The sequence below is a fragment of the Erigeron canadensis genome, chromosome 7 (assembly GCF_010389155.1).
Source record: "Erigeron canadensis isolate Cc75 chromosome 7, C_canadensis_v1, whole genome shotgun sequence".
Classification (NCBI taxonomy): domain Eukaryota; kingdom Viridiplantae; phylum Streptophyta; class Magnoliopsida; order Asterales; family Asteraceae; genus Erigeron; species Erigeron canadensis.
In genome coordinates, this window is record NC_057767.1 from 28002004 (window position 1) to 28022270 (window position 20267).

Sequence of the window (20267 nt, forward strand, 5' to 3'; positions counted from 1 at the left end):
TGGCTGGTACTATCATGCGTGCTCAAAGTGCTCGAAAAAGGTTGAACGACTTTATGAATTGGTAGATGAGAATTCAAGTGATGAGGGTATTGCAAGGTTTGAATGCGGTGAATGCGGGGTGATCACTGATGTTTATCCCAAGTAAAACCAGGTTCCAAATTTTATTTACTTTATGTAGTTTGAACTTATACTACTAATCTTTTTTGCCTCTGTATATACATAATGTTCACCTATTCAATTCCAGTATTAAGCTTCAGGTACGAGTTCAGGATGCCACTGGTTCGAGCTCATTTGTTTTGTTTGAGCGTGATGTCACTGGATATGTCAACAAAACTGCATCGCAACTCATCAGCAATGCTAATAATGTATGTACAGGTTTAGGATTTTATACTTCATCGTATATTGGTGATGTTATATTTTGATAGTGGTCCTCACTCCACATAACCTTAACACCCCCGTCCCGTTCTTGTGGGAACGAGGCTACCTCAGGGAGTCAGGGGTGTCCGCAAATAACACCTTTTCATGAAGCCTTACCTTTGTGAGGACCACTATCTAGTGGCGAACGCATGTCGATTGTTGGGTATGCAGTACCCTTCAAACCTTCAAATTAATGGAAAAATTTTGAGTCGTAAATTCTTTAATGCTCAAAACACGTATTGCATACCCATAAAAAAAACAAGTTGCATACCCTGTACTTACGTGTCTTATATATATGTATATCCAGATTGCTTAATGATTCATCCATATTAAATTCATACCCTTAAATTCATCGTATACTTCATCGCAACTCATCAGCAACCATGTCCATTCATTTTTTTGGTGTAGGGTGATCACTTTGAGTTGTTCCCAGCAGAATTTAACACTATGGTTGGTAAGAGATTTGCTTGGAAAATCAAGGTGTCGACATACAACATCGTCAACAAGTATTATGTGTACACGGTTAACAAGTTCACTGATGAGGATAGTGTTATACAAGCTGTTCTTAACAGGGCAACTACGGGTGAGGTATTAAGCGAATATACACACCTCATTACGTGTCTGAAATAGTTTGACTCAGTTCCATATAAAATAACACATCTATCTATACCCACCCGTTTTAGGATTCCCAAAATGATGCTGATGTTATTCCACCGCAGCCACTCCCCGCACTTACTGCTGGTCCTTCTGCAAAGGTTATTTTTTGGGTCCATTTTAAGTTTTATATATTGAATTAAAGCATAAAAGAAAGTATTTTCATTATGTCAAAACCTTTATCTGAACCCAAACTTGCTTTGTATGTGGCAAACACAGGATGCTGTGTCCGGTACGGGTGAAAATGCCTCCCCAGGTGAAGCATTGAAAAGTACGGCATCCAGTCCTGGTTCAAAGCAGAAGCAAGCGGTTCAGCACGATGATGAAGAGCTGGTTCTCACTGCTTCATCTTCAAAGGGGCGTCGTGATGTCCAGAAGATTAAGATCCCTAAACTGGAGAAGTTTTAATAGCTTCTACAGAGTCATGATCACCACAGCTTCCATATTTTTATATTTTGCTGTTTTGTGAACAATTTACTTTCTGTTTGGTTATTTCTTTAGACTGGTTTGCTTGGATGTTTTTCCACTTTGCATGTTTGTTGGATGTTTTACTCAAGCATATAGTTTTGTGCTCGAGTCCTTTATTTCAAATGAATAAATGCTGTGGTTAGTTTTTATGAATAATTGTGTTGGATTTTATATAATAATGAGATGGATGTGATTGCAAAGAGGCTGCAAATACCAACAAAGTTAAGAGAGCAACTTATCTATATGCAGAAAGACTGCAGATACAATAAATTTTATAACTTTCTTTCTTAAATAGGTCATGGACTACTTACCAAGTCAGAATATGCCTATATATCAACATCAATCTAGAATGGTTGTTTAAAGGTGAATCCTTCCCCCCTTGAATGCCAAACACCCCCCCCCCCTTTTTACCCAACATAAGATTTTCAAACGTTTAAATTTTCAAATTCAAATGTACTTTTAACCAACCTAAAGATATAAAGTTTTGGTTATTTATCTCCTTTATCATTCTTAGTTCATGTTTGGTTCCCTTTCTCTACTCTGAAAACCAGTGGATCCTAATGTATGCCGAGAAGCAAGAAGACGAAGAAGATCAATTATAAATCATAAGAGACTAAACAAGGAAAATGGTTCGAGGCAGCTGCAAACCATGTTCCATGGATCATTCACGAATAACCATCGACATTCACAGTCGTCTATAACTGGTAACAATTCTGACTATGTATACACTATTGTAGCTGTACAACGATATTACTTATATATATTGCTTATTTTTTTGGTTTATACTTCTGAATGTTGATCTAAATTAACATATTTAGGAACAACAATTCAAATGGATCCTAATATATGTCGTCAAGCTAGGAGAGAAAGAAGGTTAATCATTAATCATAAGAGAGTAAACCAGGAAAATGTAGACCCCAACATTCAACCACAGACACCGATCATGATGCATAATAGCCAACATAACTTGATGCAAATCGATATCTCATTCTGAGGTACTGATATTTGATTTAGAAACCATACTTATGTTTTAGCATCTTATTTATCGATTTCTGCTAACAAAATATATGTCCTTCTACTATATTACATCTTATTTAGAAATCGGACAGTTGAAGGTAAAATATATGTCCTACTATATTACATATAATTGACACATATTTTAAGAATCTCATTACTATATGTTATTTATATGCACTATCTACTATTCATGTTTATCAAATCAATTGTACAAAAAGAAAAAGATTAAATGTCAGGTTAGACAATATCCCACGATTTGACTTGTCAAACGCTGTGGATGATGGTAATGCTACTTATGTAAACCGACATAAGGGCCTATCACCAGGTAACAATTTTAATACACTACATTATTTACAGCTCCACATCTTTGATGTTTTTTTTAATTAACTCATTTCATTTTGTCTAGAATACTTGGAAATGGGTGATCCGGTATACTGTTGTCATGCATGCCAGGCTTTATTGTGGCGTGATGAAGCAATTACTGGTAACCGAAATTTACAAAAGAAGGCGTTCTCATTATGTTGTTCTAGTGGTAAGGTTGAACTTCCTAGGCTCAATGATCCGCCTGACATGTTGCTTGACCTATATCGTGGTACACATGAAGCTGCAGCTCATTTTACTAAGCATATTAGACAATACAATATGATGTACAGCTTCACATCAATGGGTGCTAAGGTTGATCATAAGGTTAATCATGGACGTGGTCCTTATATATACAAAATACATGGCCAAAACTATCATACAATAGGTAGCTTGCTCCCACAAGAAGGTCAGGCTCCAAAGTTCTGCCGAATGTACATCCATGATACCTATAACGAGTTAAATCAAAGATGCAATGCTTTTAGGTACCTTTTTACTCCTATACACTTTTAAAATTTCATATGATTGTTTTTAATTAATAACGATCGTATTGCAAACATGGTCATTAATTCACTTTTATTTTATGCAGCTCATCATCAAACCGGGACATTGAACCAACTCCCGTTTGGATTGCAAATCAAATAAAGTCTATACTGGATGATACAAACCCGTTAGTAAAAAAATTCAGAATGGTACGTGATCGTTTGAATCTTAATGAGAATGAAGATATTAAGTTAAGGCTTTCAAATCATAGAGCGAAGGATGGACGCAGATATAACCTTCCAACAGCAAGCGAAGTGGCTGCTATAATAATTGGTGACATAGATGCTGATAAAAGGGATATAGTATTGGAAACACGGTCTGGTTGTTTAAAACGAATTAGCGAGTTGCATCCTTCTTACCTTGCCCTTCAATATCCTCTTTTGTTTCCATATGGGGAAGATGGATTTAGGCTTGGTATAAAGCACAGAGCTGTAACCGATGGTGTCACTCCTAAAAGAAGTAACTTTACAATGCGTGAGTTTGTTGCTTACAAAATGCAACAAAGGACGAATGAGGTTTCTTTACTGCTTATGGCAAGGAGGTTGTTCCAACAATTTGCGGTAGACACTTATACGATGGTTAAGTCTCAATGTCTTTTTTACGTCCGTACACACCAAAAAACTTTTAGAGTTGCTCCAGAAAGCCAGTTAACAAACAGCCGAGATGCTGGAAATTCTGTTGCATCTAAAACTGGTCAACGTTTCATAATACCATCTTCATTCACCGGTGGTGCCAGATATATGATGCAAAACTATCTGGATGCAATGACCCTTTGTAAATGGTATGGTTATCCTGATTTATTCCTTACCATTACTTGCAACCTCAAATGGCCAGAGATTCTTCGATTCTTGGAAAAACATGGTTTAAACCCAGAAGACAGACCTGACATAACAGCCCGTATGTTTAAAATGAAACTCGATATGCTTATCACTGATCTTAAAGATAACAACATTCTTGGTGCTGTCAATGCCAGTAAGTTATCCAAAACTGTATTAAACTGATGGCTTATCCTTTTTCATCTTGAAATGTTACTGACCACATTTTATTGCATTTTACAGTTGTTTATACAGTTGAATTCCAAAAACGTGGCCTACCACATTGTCACGTGTGTATATTTCTTAAGGAGAAACTTCCTAATCCCGAAGATATTGATCGCCTCATTTCAGCTGAACTTCCAAACCAAGATGATGATCCGATACTTTATGAACTGGTGTCCGAATTCATGATGCACGGACCGTGTGGTGAAGACAACCCTTCCTGCTCATGTATGCATAAGGGTAAATGCATAAAGAACTTCCCAAAGGATTATTCTGACTCCACATACATCGATGATGAAGGATTCCCAAAATATATGAGGCGTAACGATGGACGTAAAGTCAAAAAGGGCAAAACTTTTCTTGATAACAGGTCTGTTATATGATCACATACACATCACAGATCTTAACTTGCATACATGATATGAAATTAGTCTAAAAACTCTTTTGATGATTACCCAAATAATTATATATTTGGCCTTTGTTTTACCAGGAATGTCGTTGGATACAACGGTCCTCTTCTCAAACGATACCAATCACACATTAACTTAGAATGGTGCAACCAACTTGGATCAATTAAGTACCTTTTCAAGTACGTCAACAAAGGGCCCGATAGAATTACTGCTGCTGTATGCCGGCCAAAGACTGATGCTGACACTGAAGAGCATAACAAGAATAAAGATGAAATTGCAAAATTTTATGACTGTTGTTATGTATCTGCATGTGAAGCATGTTGGAGAATTTTTGCTTTTGAGATACATTATCAAACTCCAGCTATTGAACATTTGTCCTTTCATGTTAAAGGCGGGCAACCCATTACGTATGACGGAGAAGAACCTATTGAAGAGGTTCTTTCTAAACCTTCAATAGGAAAGTCACAATTCTTAGAATGGTTTGAGTGTAACAAAAATTAATCAGAAGCTCGAGAACTAACATATATTCAGATGCCTACAAAATTTGTTTGGAATGCATCCATAAAGAAATGGACTCCTAGGCAGAAAGGATATGCTATTGGCAGACTTCATTATGTGCCTGTTAAAACCGGAGACCTTTACTACCTTCGGATTTTGCTTAACAAGGTAAAGGGTCCTATGTCTTATGAGGACATAAAAACAGTTAATGGCCAAGAGTACACTACTTGCAAGGAAGCATGTTATGCTCTTGGATTACTTGATGATGACAAGGAGTATATTGAATGCATAGTCGAGGCAAATAAATGGGCAAGTGCTGTGTAATCAACACGATTTATCAACCGAATTCACATCAACAATGGTGTTTGGTTAGTGTGTGTATTCTTGGTGTTTGTGTGTGTATTGAGAGGAAATTGGAATCAAGAGTGTGATTTTCAGATATAATTGTATGAATAATGTGTTGTTAATATTCCAAGTTATAATTTCTAAGGAATTGAGGGTTATTTATAGTCCAAACTATCTAACTATGCTAATTAACACTATTAGCCCCTCAACCTTAGAAATTATCAACTCATGACTTAACAACAAGTAAGTCCATAACTTAAATTACAATGTATCACTATTTTTGGATTTCTAACATGCTGAATTTTGTAGAAAGCTGTATGTTTCACTTATTACCTCAGATAGTTTGTCTCGTCCTGAATACGTGTGGGAACACACTTGGAAACTTTTGTCAGAAGACATAAACTACATACGCCGTCAAACGACGTCAAGAAACTGGTGTACCAGGTATGTAAATACTCATTCTATTATTATATACAATTGTATGTCGATTTGTTAATGCTTTTAAAAAGGGTCATATGTTTTAGCTTTATCTAACTACTCATCTTTTTTTCGTTTACAGATTTGAATCTTTCTGAAGATGCAATTAAAAACCATGCTTTGGCCAAAATAGAGGAACTGTTGCTTTCTCACGGATCAACATTGAAAAGCATTCCAAACATGCCTTACCCTGACTACGTCGTTATCGATGAATCTTTCAATATGTTGATCCAACAAGAACTTCAGTATGACCCGGCTACAATGCAAGAATTGCATGATACTTTACATGCAACAATGAAGAATGAACAGTTAGGTGTGTACAATGAAATCATTTCAGCTGTTGAAAAGAATGAAGGTGGGGTATTTTTTTTATATGGTTATGGTGGGACTGGAAAGACCTTTGTGTATAAGACCTTATCTTCAGCCATTCGTGCAAAGGGAGATATCGTTCTGAATGTAGCATCCAGTGGCATAGCTGCTCTTTTGCTTGAAGGGGGTCGAACAACTCATTCACGTTTCAAGATCCCTATTAGTCTAACTGAGGAATCATTTTGTTCTATAACTCCCGATAGCCATTCAGGTTTGTTAATAAAAACACGTCTCATTATCTGGGACGAGGCACCAATGATGCATAGGCATTGTTTTGAAGCATTGGATAGAACTTTGTGTGATATCATGTCAACGACCTCTTCATCTTGTGCGGATAAACCATTCGGTGGTAAGGTTATCGTCTTTGGGGGTGATTTTTGTCAAGTGCTTCCGGTTATTCAAAAAGGCACCCGACAGGAAGTTGTAAACGCATCATTAAATTCATCTTATTTATGGGAGCATTGTAAGATTCTACGCTTAACAGTAAACATGCGTTTACAGTTTGGCTGCCCCCAGCAAACACTGCATGAGGTCAAAAAGTTTGCGGATTGGATACTTCGAATCGGTGAAGGTACGATTAGAGAAGACAATGACGGCGAAGCGGACATCAGATTACCCGATGAGGTCCTTATCAAATCTGAAAGAGATCACATTAAGTCCATGGTTGAGTGTATCTATCCAGATATTAATGAACACATCGATGAACCAAACTACTTTCAAGAGAAAGCAATCTTGGTTCCAACAAATGAGGAAGTTGATAAGATTAATGATTATGTGTTATCTCTTATACAGGGAGAGGAGATGACATATTACAGTTCGGATAGTCCATGTCCAGAAGAGGTTAATGATGTGTTCGAACAATCTATTTACTCGTCCGCCGTGTTGAATGGTTTTAAACTTTCAGGTGTTCCGAACCACAAGTTGACCCTAAAAGTAGGTGTGCCGGTTATGTTGCTTCGAAATATAGACCAAGCTAACGGTCTATGCAATGGTACACGTCTCCAGATTACCAGAATGGCACCTCATGTAATAGAAGCTAGGATTATTACTGGCTCAAACGCAGGTAAGATGACATATTTGCCTCACATGTGTATCATCCCATCCGATCGTCGAATACCATATAAGTTTCAGAGGCGTCAATTTCCTTTGGTGCCTTGCTTTGCCATGACTATAAATAAAAGTCAAGGACAATCGTTGGGCAAAGTTGGATTGTTTTTGCAACGACCTGTTTTCACACACGGTCAGCTATATGTGGCTGTTTCAAGAGTTACGAGCAAGGATGGTTTGAAAGTACTTATTTGTAATGAAGATGGATCAGCTTCAAACACAATGAAAAATGTTGTCTTTAAGGATAGTTTTGACATTAAAATAGTTTCTAAATATTTTATTTTTGAATATGGGATTGTTTTAATTGGAACTTTAGCGGATAGCGGGTAAAATACCCACAAAAACTCATTTGGGTCGTGGCACCTAGAAAAGTTGCCAGACACTTCTTTTTTTTGTTGAATCACAGTTTCACCACCAACCCTTTTCATTATTCATCTTTTCTTCATTCCATCTTTACCTTAATTCTAATTCTCCAAGTAATTCAAGAAATTTTTCAAAGCTTGATCATAATAATAATCTTCCTTCATCTAAGAAATTGAAATGTGAGGGTTAAGTGGAGTGATGGGGCTGAAATTAGGAAGAAGAAAGAAGAAGACAATTGTGATTTCATTCTAAATTCCAATTTCTAATCTTGAAGGTAATGAATTTTCATTTAACCTAATTCTTGATTTCCTTTAGAAAATTAGGGTTTTTGCTATTAAATTGAATTGTGAAATTTGGGGGTTTTCATAAAAATGAGTTAATTTATATAATACAAGTTAGGGTTCTTTAATTTAACCAATTTAGGGGTTTTTAGTTGGGTTGCATGATAGATTTTGCTGAATGTTAGTAAGAACAAAGTTGGACAGATTCTGTTCCTGAGTTTGAAACGAGTTAAACACCCCCATGATAGAATTTTCACTTGTCGAGTCCTAAAAAGAAAATGTAGGTTATTGTGTTAAGTAAATTTTGCCACTGGAATGGGTTAAAAAGACGAAGTAGAACTCTAGATATGAATTTTTGAATTCAGAGGCGCAATGCTGATTTTCCAGCAAAACTGATTCTATGTCTGTCATTAAAACGGGTAAAACACATCCTTGCAAGTTAATTCATATCTTGGTCACTGAATATAAAATGTACCTAAATGTGTTAAGAAGAAGTGGCCACTGGATGAGGTCAATATATGGTGTAGAACTCAAGTTATGGTCATTTGAAGTCAGTAAGGTCAAAACTGTTTTGTTAATGAAAACAGCAGCAGTGTTGGTTTTTAAAACGACCAGAAGTCATCTTTGAAAGACAATTAAAATGTTGGTCACTAAAGATAAAATGTAGATATATGTGTCTTGTAAATTTGGCCGTTAGAATCAAGTAAAAAGAGTAAGTAGAACTTGAGTTACGCTTGTTTGAAGGCAGCTTGGTCAAATATGAAAATGGTACTTTTTGTATGAAAGTGAGTTTGGCGATATGAAAATGATATAAGAGATACATGTTATGTGAACTAACCCAAGATTAATATAAGATTGTAAATGATGGGTTTGGTGCTAAGATACTATTGAATGTGGCTAAGCGACATTGTATGTGATTGATGACATTTTATTTATTTGTGAATCCTTGCTAGGTTGATGCATACGTATTGTGTACTTGCGGTCTTGTTGATTTATGATTTTAGTTGTCGCGGAGGAGGTGAGTTTTCTTGCATACTTTTATATATGCCTTGGGTCAATTACCATTCATGTTGAGTATGTCCATGGTGGTAATTGATTTGGCGTTAAGTCCCATGTTTATGGTTGAGTTTGATTACAGGCCTAATTGGTGGCCATAGGCTCATGTGGAGCATTTGTTATTGTTATATTTGATTGTGATGGTAATCATTTGCTTATATGGATCCATGTAATGCCTAGCCCAAGGGTGAGTATTATGGATATGACACGACGGTGTCATAGTCCATATGCAACAATCCCTTGAGCATTGCCCTCCTTCGTATGTATAAACGTATGCAAGATTATTCACTAAGCTTTGCTTAATTTTTAGTTGTTTACCCTTTTTATAGGTTGTTCCGGATGTAGAAGAAAGTTAAGTAATCTAAAAACTGAAGTTAAAGTTGCTTAATGGATATGCTTGCTTTAGCTAAATGCGGATAATGGTATTGGTATTAGGACCCTTAATAACCCCCTTTGAATTATCGGCTCATTGTACCCTTGCTATGTCTTTTTGGAAAAAAAAATATTATGATGTCTAGCGTGGACCCGAGTTTTTGGGTATTTTTCAATGGGTCGTTTTGTAGTAGTGATGTATTGATCATGATTAAATGTGTTTTGGTAAAATTCATAATCTTTAACAGGTTTGGATGATGATTTTACGAATGGGTCATGCCGAAATTTCTAATTTTATAGTTTGACTTTGGTTATTTGGCAAAACGGGTAGATGACACATTTGGTTGTAAAATGAATGCTTGGTCAAACAGATACTTTGTTATGCTTATTTCCGAGTCTAAAACTTATTTGAAATTATAAATGTTGTATTATGAAGTTTGGTTTTGGGTTGGAAATTGTAAGTTGATCGAGTGTCAAAAATAAAATTTGGTGTTGTTGCTGTACAGGATTCCCACTGCGGCGCAGTGGGAATTTACGGTCCGGGTGAAGCTTTGTTTCCACTGCGGCGCAGTGGGGAATGCACCCTCCCACTGCGGCGCAGTGAGATATCTCTCAAAAAAAAATCTTTATTTTTCTATTAATTCGAGTTGAGTTGTTTCATACCCTTTATATATGCGACGTCTCTATAAACCAAATATAAGTTCATTATCTTAATAAGTTTAACAAAATATTATATATTTGATACTTTTAAGTCATAAACTTACAGTTTATCTCCAAATTCATACTAAGAGAATCAAAACTACATAGCGACTCGTAAGATTATAAGTTTGGGACTCACATTGACTCGGTTTAATTTCACACAACGACTCGTAAGATTCTGGAGGAAAAAAAATAATAACCTAGCGAGATAACTCGTTTTTTTTTTTAATCAACTCAACTCGTAAAAGTTGGCTTGTGATTCATAAGAATTTAACAACAATGAATAATGATATAATAAAAAGTTGGCGAGAGTCCATTTTCATGTCTAAAATTTGATTGACTTGGGTTTTAGTGTTTTACGCACCGTGGTTAGAGTATAAAAATATAGTTCCGTCAACTTAATTATAAACTCGGTTAACATATACTTCACTTCAATTTAGCCACTTGATAAAAATGTAACTTTTAGGACACGGTTGTTTATCCTTTATTTCATCTCCGTGAAAATCCATTACATACGAAACACACATATGAGATAGAAACAGAATTCACATAGATAATGCAAGGTATGTTGGATGCAACTCACAAAAGTATCTACGTACTTGTTTACTTTAAGTTGTTTTGAATTTTAAGAAAAGAGATGGTTACCGTGTGTAATAGTCTAGCACTTTGCTAGAAAGTTAAATAAAAGCTCCATTTTTTTGTTGCTAAAAAAAAATAAAATATCCTAAGATGTATATTCTAAGACCTAAGTCAACAGCTTTATCGGTTTAAAGCGACGAACACTTTTTTTATGTCAACCGATGGCACTGCCTTTTTGGTAGCCTATTTAGTATTTTGGTTTGTCCAATTTTTGCTAAGCGACGAGCAAATAGAGAATGGAGTTTCCACGAATTACTTTCTAACAACTTCTCCGTTGATGGGTTTTTACTTTTCAGTAACAAGAACTATTTATGGAAGACTAAAATTTAAGGTTTTTAATCAAAAGATGAACGTTAAAGTAACAACAAATATCTAGGGAAGACTATATATAAGGGTTTGTAACCAATTTGAATTTGAGTAATATGAAATATTCATCTTTCATTCGCTTCTAGTTACCGTTTATACTTTATATATCTAAACTAAAGTTAAGTCAAGTTCAATTCGCAACAAAGAAACGACCATGATAAAATGGACACTCCCCTATCTTTTCTAGTGAAGAAGTGCCTAACACCCTAATAAGTACAGTAATAACTACTTACCAATAAAGCCAAACTTTTATACGAATCCATAAAGGTATTGATATTTACTTATATCTGGCTTCACATAATATAATACGAGTAATAATAATAGATATATAACACTACTCTTCTAGCATAAATTAATTTAATCAAGCATTTGACTAACTATCCATTTGATTACAACGATAAGTTTTAGAAAACATTGAAATTGAAAGTTTGAAACAAACTAATCATTGGCTTAGTTGTTACAGCATGTTCAATTATAGTATATGATTACCTTATTTTATCTCATTTTTTTTTAATTTTTTTTTATAACTAATACAGCTAATAAATTTATTGAAATTATTCATGAGAGTATTTATTTATGGGTTTTGCTAAACGAAGCCCTAAGGGCTTTCGTTAAGATGCATTAATTAGTTGTACATTTACCATAAAATTCAAGGGTGAGCTTTTAATATAGAAATGTACAATCTTTTTATGCACGTTAAGTGAAGTTCTAAGATTTTTTTTTAACATTTTCTTTTATTTAAAAGTCATCAATATTAGTCTTGACTCTTGAAAGTACTTGCATTCTTAAGCTAGCAGTATACATTAAGTCATTAATTAGTAGAATTTTTTTTTTTACATATATGATTTATGTAATTATCTTATCTTAATATTAGTAAAAGTTAGTATTTCATAAACAAAAAGATTTCTACAACAAGTTACCAAAGATTGAGCTTATCATTCAAAAAAATATTACAATTTATTAAACTTAATCTTTCCCATCTATAAAATATATTTACAGCTTATCAAGTTTAACTTATACATATTAAATACAAATTGAACATAATATGAATATCACAATTTTTATTTATGCATGTTATATATATTTGAAATAGAAAGTTTGCTATTTATAAATGTTCATTAGAGTTTGAAATTTTAAATATTAAAAATACATATTCTAAATATTTTACTATTTTTAATTTATTTTAATTTAAATAAACCATGAACAAATAGCTCAATGATACAAGATATCACATACAAGTTTATTGGTGATGCAAGACCTAAGTTCGAGTATTGCTGAGTGGGGATAGTTTATCCCAACTATATGTTGTGACTTTGGACAATTTAATTGATTAATTTTCTTCCTATAAGGTATTGAGGGTGAGGGGGTTTGTTATGAGCAAATGATCTACACTTAAAAAAAAAAAAAAAATTATATATACACGGATTATAATCTAGTTTAACTTATCATAAAAACGAAATTGATATATTCATATTTTGGATGCTACTTGTATTGACTTTTTAACAAGCGTGTTTGATAGACCTCCACTATAGCAAGGAATGCGATAGTGCAAAACTACAAATCTACAATAGGCAGTTAGGCACCAATGTTATATGCAGACCAACTTATACTTTTTCTTCAGTTTTCTTTCTTATGTTTGACTATTTTCAATTTCAATATATTTTTATGTTTTTTACTTATTACCTCCTTATTATCATTGTATAATATAATAACATCCAAATTGACCAAGTTTATTTATATATATATATATTTTATTTTTTTGAACGGCAAGTTTATTGATATCGATATTCAAAGTCATTACACAACCAAGCGGGTTGTAGATTTAACATTGGAGAATAGAACTCATTATAGGTAAAACTAAGTTGAATATTGTGTTAACATGAGAGTGTAAAAGCTGGACTATATGTCTATAAGGATGTAAAAAAGTTTTCCGTTTTTTGCTACATATATTTTGTTTTGTCCGAATATAGGTAAAACTTCATATAATATACCAATACATGCAACATATAGAGACACAACGTCAAGTAATATTCATACCACAATAATTTATATATCTGTTACACATATATTTTACTAACTTATGCAATATAATCTAAAAACGATAAGATAAATTAATTAATTTTTGTCATAATAATATCTCTTTCCTTACCATATATCCCTATTTGAGTTTGTTATACAGTCTGCCGGCCAGACTACTTATTTCACGAATTTTATTTTTAAAATTTTTAAACATATATATAAGGATTCAAATAGGATTTCAAATATAAATTACACTTGTAGTCTGTGTATAAATTAGCCCAAATCGGCCAATCCCACCATCTCTCTGACTCTCTCTCTCTCACACTTTAAATCCCCCTAGTAATCTCCCCTATATCTCCTCCATTCTCCATTTCCACTTCAAATTTTTATTCTTATATTTAAAAATATTAAAATATATCAATTTATTCGTCTATTCTTTCCCCCCAAATCCAGGCACCGTCGTAAACCACCACAGTTCCGATCCTCACTCCGATCGTTGACTTTTTTGTTGACTGAAACTTCAATAACAGATGTTCTTATTTGCTTTTCCTTAATTCTAGGTTACTTTTACTTTCTTTCATTTACTTCATTTTTCAATTTTAACTTCACACACACACACACACACACATATTATATATATATACATATACATATGTAATTAGGATATGTTTGATCATAGTGATTAAATGTAATTGAAGCTAATGAATTTGAGTAGAATTGTTTAATTTTACAGTTAATTTTTGTTGAATTTTTTATAATTGTCCTAATTAGTATTATTTTAGTGTTATTTAGTAGTTTATGAATGTGTAGATGTCATTTTGAATCTAGTTTTTGATGAATTATACAGAATGATTGAAATTCGGATCAACGTTTTGTGCAATTTTGAAACCGAATATAATCATGTTACAGTATCTAAGATGCGAATGTGATATGTTAGTCAAGCTATTATCGATAGTTTTTTGCGGATATTTGTTTTTTTTAGGTTGCGTAGAAGTAGGTTAAGTGAGATTCGAAAATTTCAAGTTGAGCGTTTTGCAGATTGATTAATATACACGAGGAAACGTTAGGGATGGTTCACTGAACGTTTCCGGCTCATGTTTTTTAACTTAACAAACTATTTAAACAGGAACATCGACCCTCACTTTGAATCGAGAAAGAACCAAGTACGGATCATTGAATGTTTCAGTGTTAAAAAAAACTTGATTTTTTTGCTTGAAATGGGCAGACATGTAACTAATGCCACATAATCTGTCAGCAGATGGCCTGACAATTTACATTGAATTGTTAACATACTACAAATATAGATGTTGGATGGAATCTGATGTTGGAAAAACAGATTTCATGAGGGGGTGCTGTTGGATCTGCTTCGGGCTTTAAAAGATGAAAGTAATGACACATACCATAAAATAACACTTTAGCCTTTAAAGTTAGTTATATAATTGTTTCTAACTTTCTACCCCTGCATGGTACATGACAATTGATGAAAATCACTTTTTAGCATTCCTTGGATTTTTTGAACTTAAGTTTTCTCTTTTTAATACGTTATATTTGTTTTGCCTCTTTTTTTACTCATCAGTGAGTTTTCTGCACTTTTCTTCTTTTGGTTTTGAATCAACTAGGCTGCAGCAAGTCGTGTTTTAATTTTATATTCATACAGGTGTCTTGCAATGAAAAATGTTGGTGAGAATGAGACGGATTTGGAGAGTGGCAGGTTTGACAGAGATAGAGAAAGGAGTTCAAAGAGTAGTAGAGTTAAATTTAACAATCAGGCCCTATTATCTGGCCTTGCGTATTGTCTTTCCTCTTGTAGCATGATCTTGGTTAACAAGTATGTCCTTTCCAGCTATGATTTCAATGCTGGAATCTCTTTGATGCTCTACCAGGTCTAGCTCTATTCTTAAATTTTTTTTTTTAATGATAGTATTATTATTATAACACTTGGATTTCATTTTCTCTTATTTTGTTTGATAAGTCATTTACTTTTTATGTTTGCAGAACTTTGTATCAGTATTGATAGTGTCTAGTTTAAGTGTACTTGGTGTAATATCAACAGAACCACTTACGTGGAGATTGATAAAAGTATGGTTGCCTGTGAACTTTATATTTGTTGGGATGTTGATCACAAGCATGTTTAGGTATAAAATTCATTCCGATGTCTATTTTATTAGACTACTTGTGAATATAATTTTGATGTTCTTATAAAGTTGGGATTGATAAATGAGGCATGTTGTTTGCAGTTTGAGGTACATTAATGTTGCCATGGTCACGGTGTTAAAGAATTTTACAAATGTGATAACTGCAGTTGGTGAAATGTATTTATTTAACAAGCACCATGGCAACAGTGTGTGGGCGGCACTTTTTTTAATGGTATGTTAATTGTTCAATTGTATTATATACCAATTATAGTTTCTCTGTTCATGTCCTTTTGTCTGAAATCTGAATGGTAACACTTATAACCTTTAATCTGTAAACCCTGACTTGAAGATACAGATTGTTTTGTTTTTAGAATCTTTGGAATCATTGTTCATTTACTGAACAATTTCATACGTTCCCCTAATTAAATAGTCAAGAATGAGATCTGAAAGAGATAAACAAACATTTCATAATTTATACTTTTATATGCAGATCATATCAGCAATCTCTGGAGGGATAACAGATCTTGCTTTTAATGCTGTAGGATACACATGGCAGATTATAAATTGCTTTCTGACAGCATCATATTCTGTGAGTAACTCGCTTACCTGGGCTATTATGCCCACTTTTGTTTTGCTTCGAAGGCTATGAATGTTTGTTGCTTTCTTGATAGCGGGTTATTTCTAGTCTTCTGTTAGCTTCTCGTTTTGAAAGGCATGCGGCATATAAAATGTATTTACTTTGACAAAATATTTCATGATCATGATTTTTTAAAATTTAGGGTCAACGTAACCAGATTGAATAATTTAACCAAGCAATCACTTAAAAATGGACATTGAGATTAAAACAAAATAGTTATTGACTTATTGGCCTGTGACCTTAATTAAGTGATTATGTGATGAGGCTGCAAACCACAATAATACAAATATATGTAAAGCATCTATCTTGCGGGGCCCTCCCTTGACTAATCTCAATCTTCAATTTTATATCCTTGTGAGCAAACTTTCTCTTATTATATCCACACATTGAATGATGACGTACCTAGCTTAAGCACCATTAACGCTAGTAAATAAGTCAAAGTCCACTAATACTAACCCTTCTTCAGCAGGCCACAGCTCATCCTCTCCAGGCCGTAGCCCCTTGGTTGCTTGGTCATAGCTACGGCTAGACACCTAGGCCGTAGTCCTTCCTTAGCAGGCCGTAACCTTCCTGCTGCTGGTCGTGACTATAGCCAAGGCTTTAGGCTAGAAGTTCCATGACGTCGGTTATAGCGACGTCTAACAAACCCTGCAACAACTTTGTCTCTTTCTCACAATAGACAAATGCTTACGTATAAAACGACACACCGAATAAACGTCTACCTACAGGACGAGCATCACGATTTGGGACCAATGCATACGTCTACCTGAAGGACGAGCGTCATGGTTGGGGACCAACATGCTGACCTACCCTTGACCTCTATAAATACCCCATCATTGGCCTACTTCTAGGACCAATGAACAACACACAAAAACACACTTTACACTTGGTGGCGTGAGATCAACACCTTGATTTCACACCAGTTGGGAATCGCCAGCAAGTCTAAAACATCTCTCAAACCCCTTTTTCCATGCAAGATTAACCCCTAGACCTTAAGCGAGAATCCTTGCTTAAACATTGTACGTATTAGTGTATCACATACCCAAAAGTACGCACAGGTTTTTTCAATTCAAATCTGCCCTCACATTCCAAGGGAACAAGGCTAGTCGCTTAGTTTATAAGATTATGTTCTTGTTCCTTGTCTGTAATTCCGATACTATATAATGGATTATTTCGTTATGATGTCTCAGTGGAATGTTAAACAAGTTGTACATGTGCTTCCCCTATAAACCTGTCTTAGAAATCCCTCGAGTCTTTTAATATATCGTGCAATATTTCAGCTGCATGTTCATGAACTTTTATCTAAATCACTGCTGACACTATTAAATTCTTTGACAGTTAACACTTCGTCGGGTCATGGATACAGCTAAACAGGTCACAAAATCTGGAAACCTGAATGAATTTTCAATGGTTCTGCTTAACAACACACTGTCCTTGCCCCTAGGACTTCTGCTGATCTTTGTATTTAATGAGGTGGATTATCTCTATACCACGTGAGTTTGCTTTGTCCCTCTACCTGCTTCGTTTCATTATTTATATAATGTATCAATAGGACCCCTTCATTGAAGATCGATAAAAGATTTTTGTGAACTAATAAATACCATCAACTGATATGTAATGATGGTGACTGGAACACACATATTTTATTCAAATCGTTCTAAGGAGGAAATGTTGAAACTTTTGGCCATCCGAAAGTTTGTGGAGAAGCTTATCTTCCCTTCAATTTTCGCCTTCTATCGAAACATATATATGTGTGTGGCAATAAGGCTAAGAATATACACTGAATCATATAAATATTTTTCTAATTATTATCAGACCCCTATTGAGGATGCCCACATTCTGGTTGGTGATGACATTTAGTGGATTCCTTGGCTTAGCGATTAGCTTCACATCTATGTGGTTTCTACATCAAACTGGGGCGACTACATACAGGCAAGTCCTTTCTTATTTCTAATGGTTTTTTTCTTCTTGTTTGTGCATTATCATTGCATAGTCATTCTTTTTTGGCTGATATGCATGTTTTTTACTGGAACTTTGCACTCTGCAGCCTTGTGGGATCACTGAATAAGATTCCTCTCTCAGTTGCTGGGATTGTTTTGTTTCACGTCCCTACTAGTCTGGAGAACTCTGCCAGCATCTTTTTTGGTTAGCCTTTTTCCCTATTCTAGAATTTCTAGATTTCTTTGTTACCCAACCTGGAGATTGACCCAGAATTCTTCTGTTTTACTTTTTAGGTTTGGTCGCAGGGGTGTTATTTGCCAGAGCAAAGATCAAAGATAGAACTCAGTCTTGAAAAGTAATGAGATAGAATATTCACACAGATATAGAAATGGAAAAATGGTAATCATTTGAAGTTTGTCATTCTTATTTTTTGTATGGGGATATGTCCATGTTCCCCCTTGTTTTAGGCAATTTTGTACTCGGAAAAATTAATATGAAAAATGATGTTATTTTGTGTAGAATAGAAAGTTGCATAGTCGTCTTTGGTACTCGAAAAGTAGTATACTCTGTATTGACATTATGTCGGTGCTTATAGATGGTAGTATGTCACATAGCCATTTCCATGAGTAGCAGATTATGACCAAACTGCTTCTCTTCAACACGATACAAGGCTGGCACTAGAGTTAAACCTGTGCTAAACATCGGTGAGCAATGACCAGACCATAATCAGGATAGGTGTGTATATCGCTAATGTTTGGATAACTTATTCAATCGTAACATTGATGTAGTTACTATCACATCTATCAGGCTAGGCATCTAAACACTTCCAAAGTGTGATTTACAATGAACATATAAACCTTTGTAGATGTTACCTGCAAATAGGAAAGATTCCATCGTCCAATCTCTTGAACACAAAGATCACTCGTTTACTGTAATTTAATACATGATCTCTTCTATTAGTTGAAGCACATGCTCCACAATCCTACATATTTCACTTCTCCATGTATCAGCTTCTTTAGTTCTTCCATCTTCGATTGCAGACTTGCAGTTGGTCACATAGACAGTGTTAAAAAAGTATCAAAGAAACTGCAAAACTATGCTAGATTTTATTTGATAAACGTCAACATCTACTGCTGCTGCTTATTGTTATATGTTGGTGTACAAGTCAATGATGCTGCTCAAGAATTGGTCATACCAACGTGGGGAATTCAGCTGCAAGTTTTTATTTGATTATTTACTTTTATATGTTTTGCTTAAAAGTAGGATAGTGGACCACTTTCTTAGTGGGTAGTTATTTTCTGTTTCCTCATCTATTTAGTTTCATGTATTTTCCATTTAAGTAATGCAACTTTCAAGTTTTTACAGAAAACATTTGTTACCAAATATCTATTCCATATATCACTTTCTATTCGTATACCTTTAATTCATAAGTTGAACACCATTCCAGTTTATCAAGTGGTATCAGAGCCACTCTTGAAACAATGTCAGACTTGCAATTATCGGAGGCGTGAAGAAATTAAACAACCAAAACTACAACATTTGGTCCACATATTTATCTTCATATTTGCAGGGTCAAGACTTATGGGAAGTGGTGCAAGGTAGCGATGTTGTTGCTCCTAGAGACAATGCCGATGGTGCTCTGCGTAAGTGAAAAGTTAAGGCTGGGAAGGCTATGTTCATACTCAAGACAACCGTTTAAGAGGATCTGTTGGAGCATATATAGGATGCAGAAAGTCCAAAAGCTGTGTGGGATAAACTGGCCGAATTGTTGAATAAAAAGAATGATGCTCATCTTCAATTGTTAGAAAACGAGCTATTGGGAATAAGACAAAATGAGTTAACGATTGCTCAATATTTTCACAAGGTGAAAACCTTGTGTAGGGAGATCGGGGACCTGGATGAAGAAGCGGCCATTGGAGATGCTCGTACGAAACTGATTATTATCCATGGATTGAGGCCAGAATTTAGTCCTTTGTTTCAGCAATCCATGGATGGCCAACACAACCGTCTGTGGGAGAGTTTGAGAATCTGTTAGCCAGCCAAGAGGCCTTAGCCAA

The 20267-nt window shown here is 34.7% G+C and overlaps 2 protein-coding genes across 2 annotated transcripts; both read left to right on the forward strand.

Annotated features, from left to right (window-relative positions):
- The first annotated feature begins 5437 nt into the window (after nucleotides 1–5437).
- LOC122609217 (ATP-dependent DNA helicase PIF1-like) lies at nucleotides 5438–9758 on the forward strand. Its single transcript, XM_043782274.1, has 4 exons — nucleotides 5438–5724; nucleotides 6059–6186; nucleotides 6309–7885; nucleotides 9732–9758. The coding sequence occupies exons 1-4, from the start codon at nucleotides 5438–5440 to the stop codon at nucleotides 9756–9758; spliced, it is 2019 nt and encodes a 672-aa protein (XP_043638209.1).
- Nucleotides 9759–13757: 3999 nt separating this feature from the next.
- On the forward strand, nucleotides 13758–18731 carry LOC122607132 (GDP-mannose transporter GONST1). Its single transcript, XM_043780052.1, has 9 exons — nucleotides 13758–14057; nucleotides 15155–15380; nucleotides 15493–15632; nucleotides 15735–15864; nucleotides 16123–16221; nucleotides 17608–17762; nucleotides 18085–18201; nucleotides 18317–18414; nucleotides 18504–18731. The coding sequence occupies exons 2-9, from the start codon at nucleotides 15165–15167 to the stop codon at nucleotides 18560–18562; spliced, it is 1014 nt and encodes a 337-aa protein (XP_043635987.1). The 5' UTR covers nucleotides 13758–14057; nucleotides 15155–15164; the 3' UTR covers nucleotides 18563–18731.
- Nucleotides 18732–20267: the final 1536 nt, after the last annotated feature.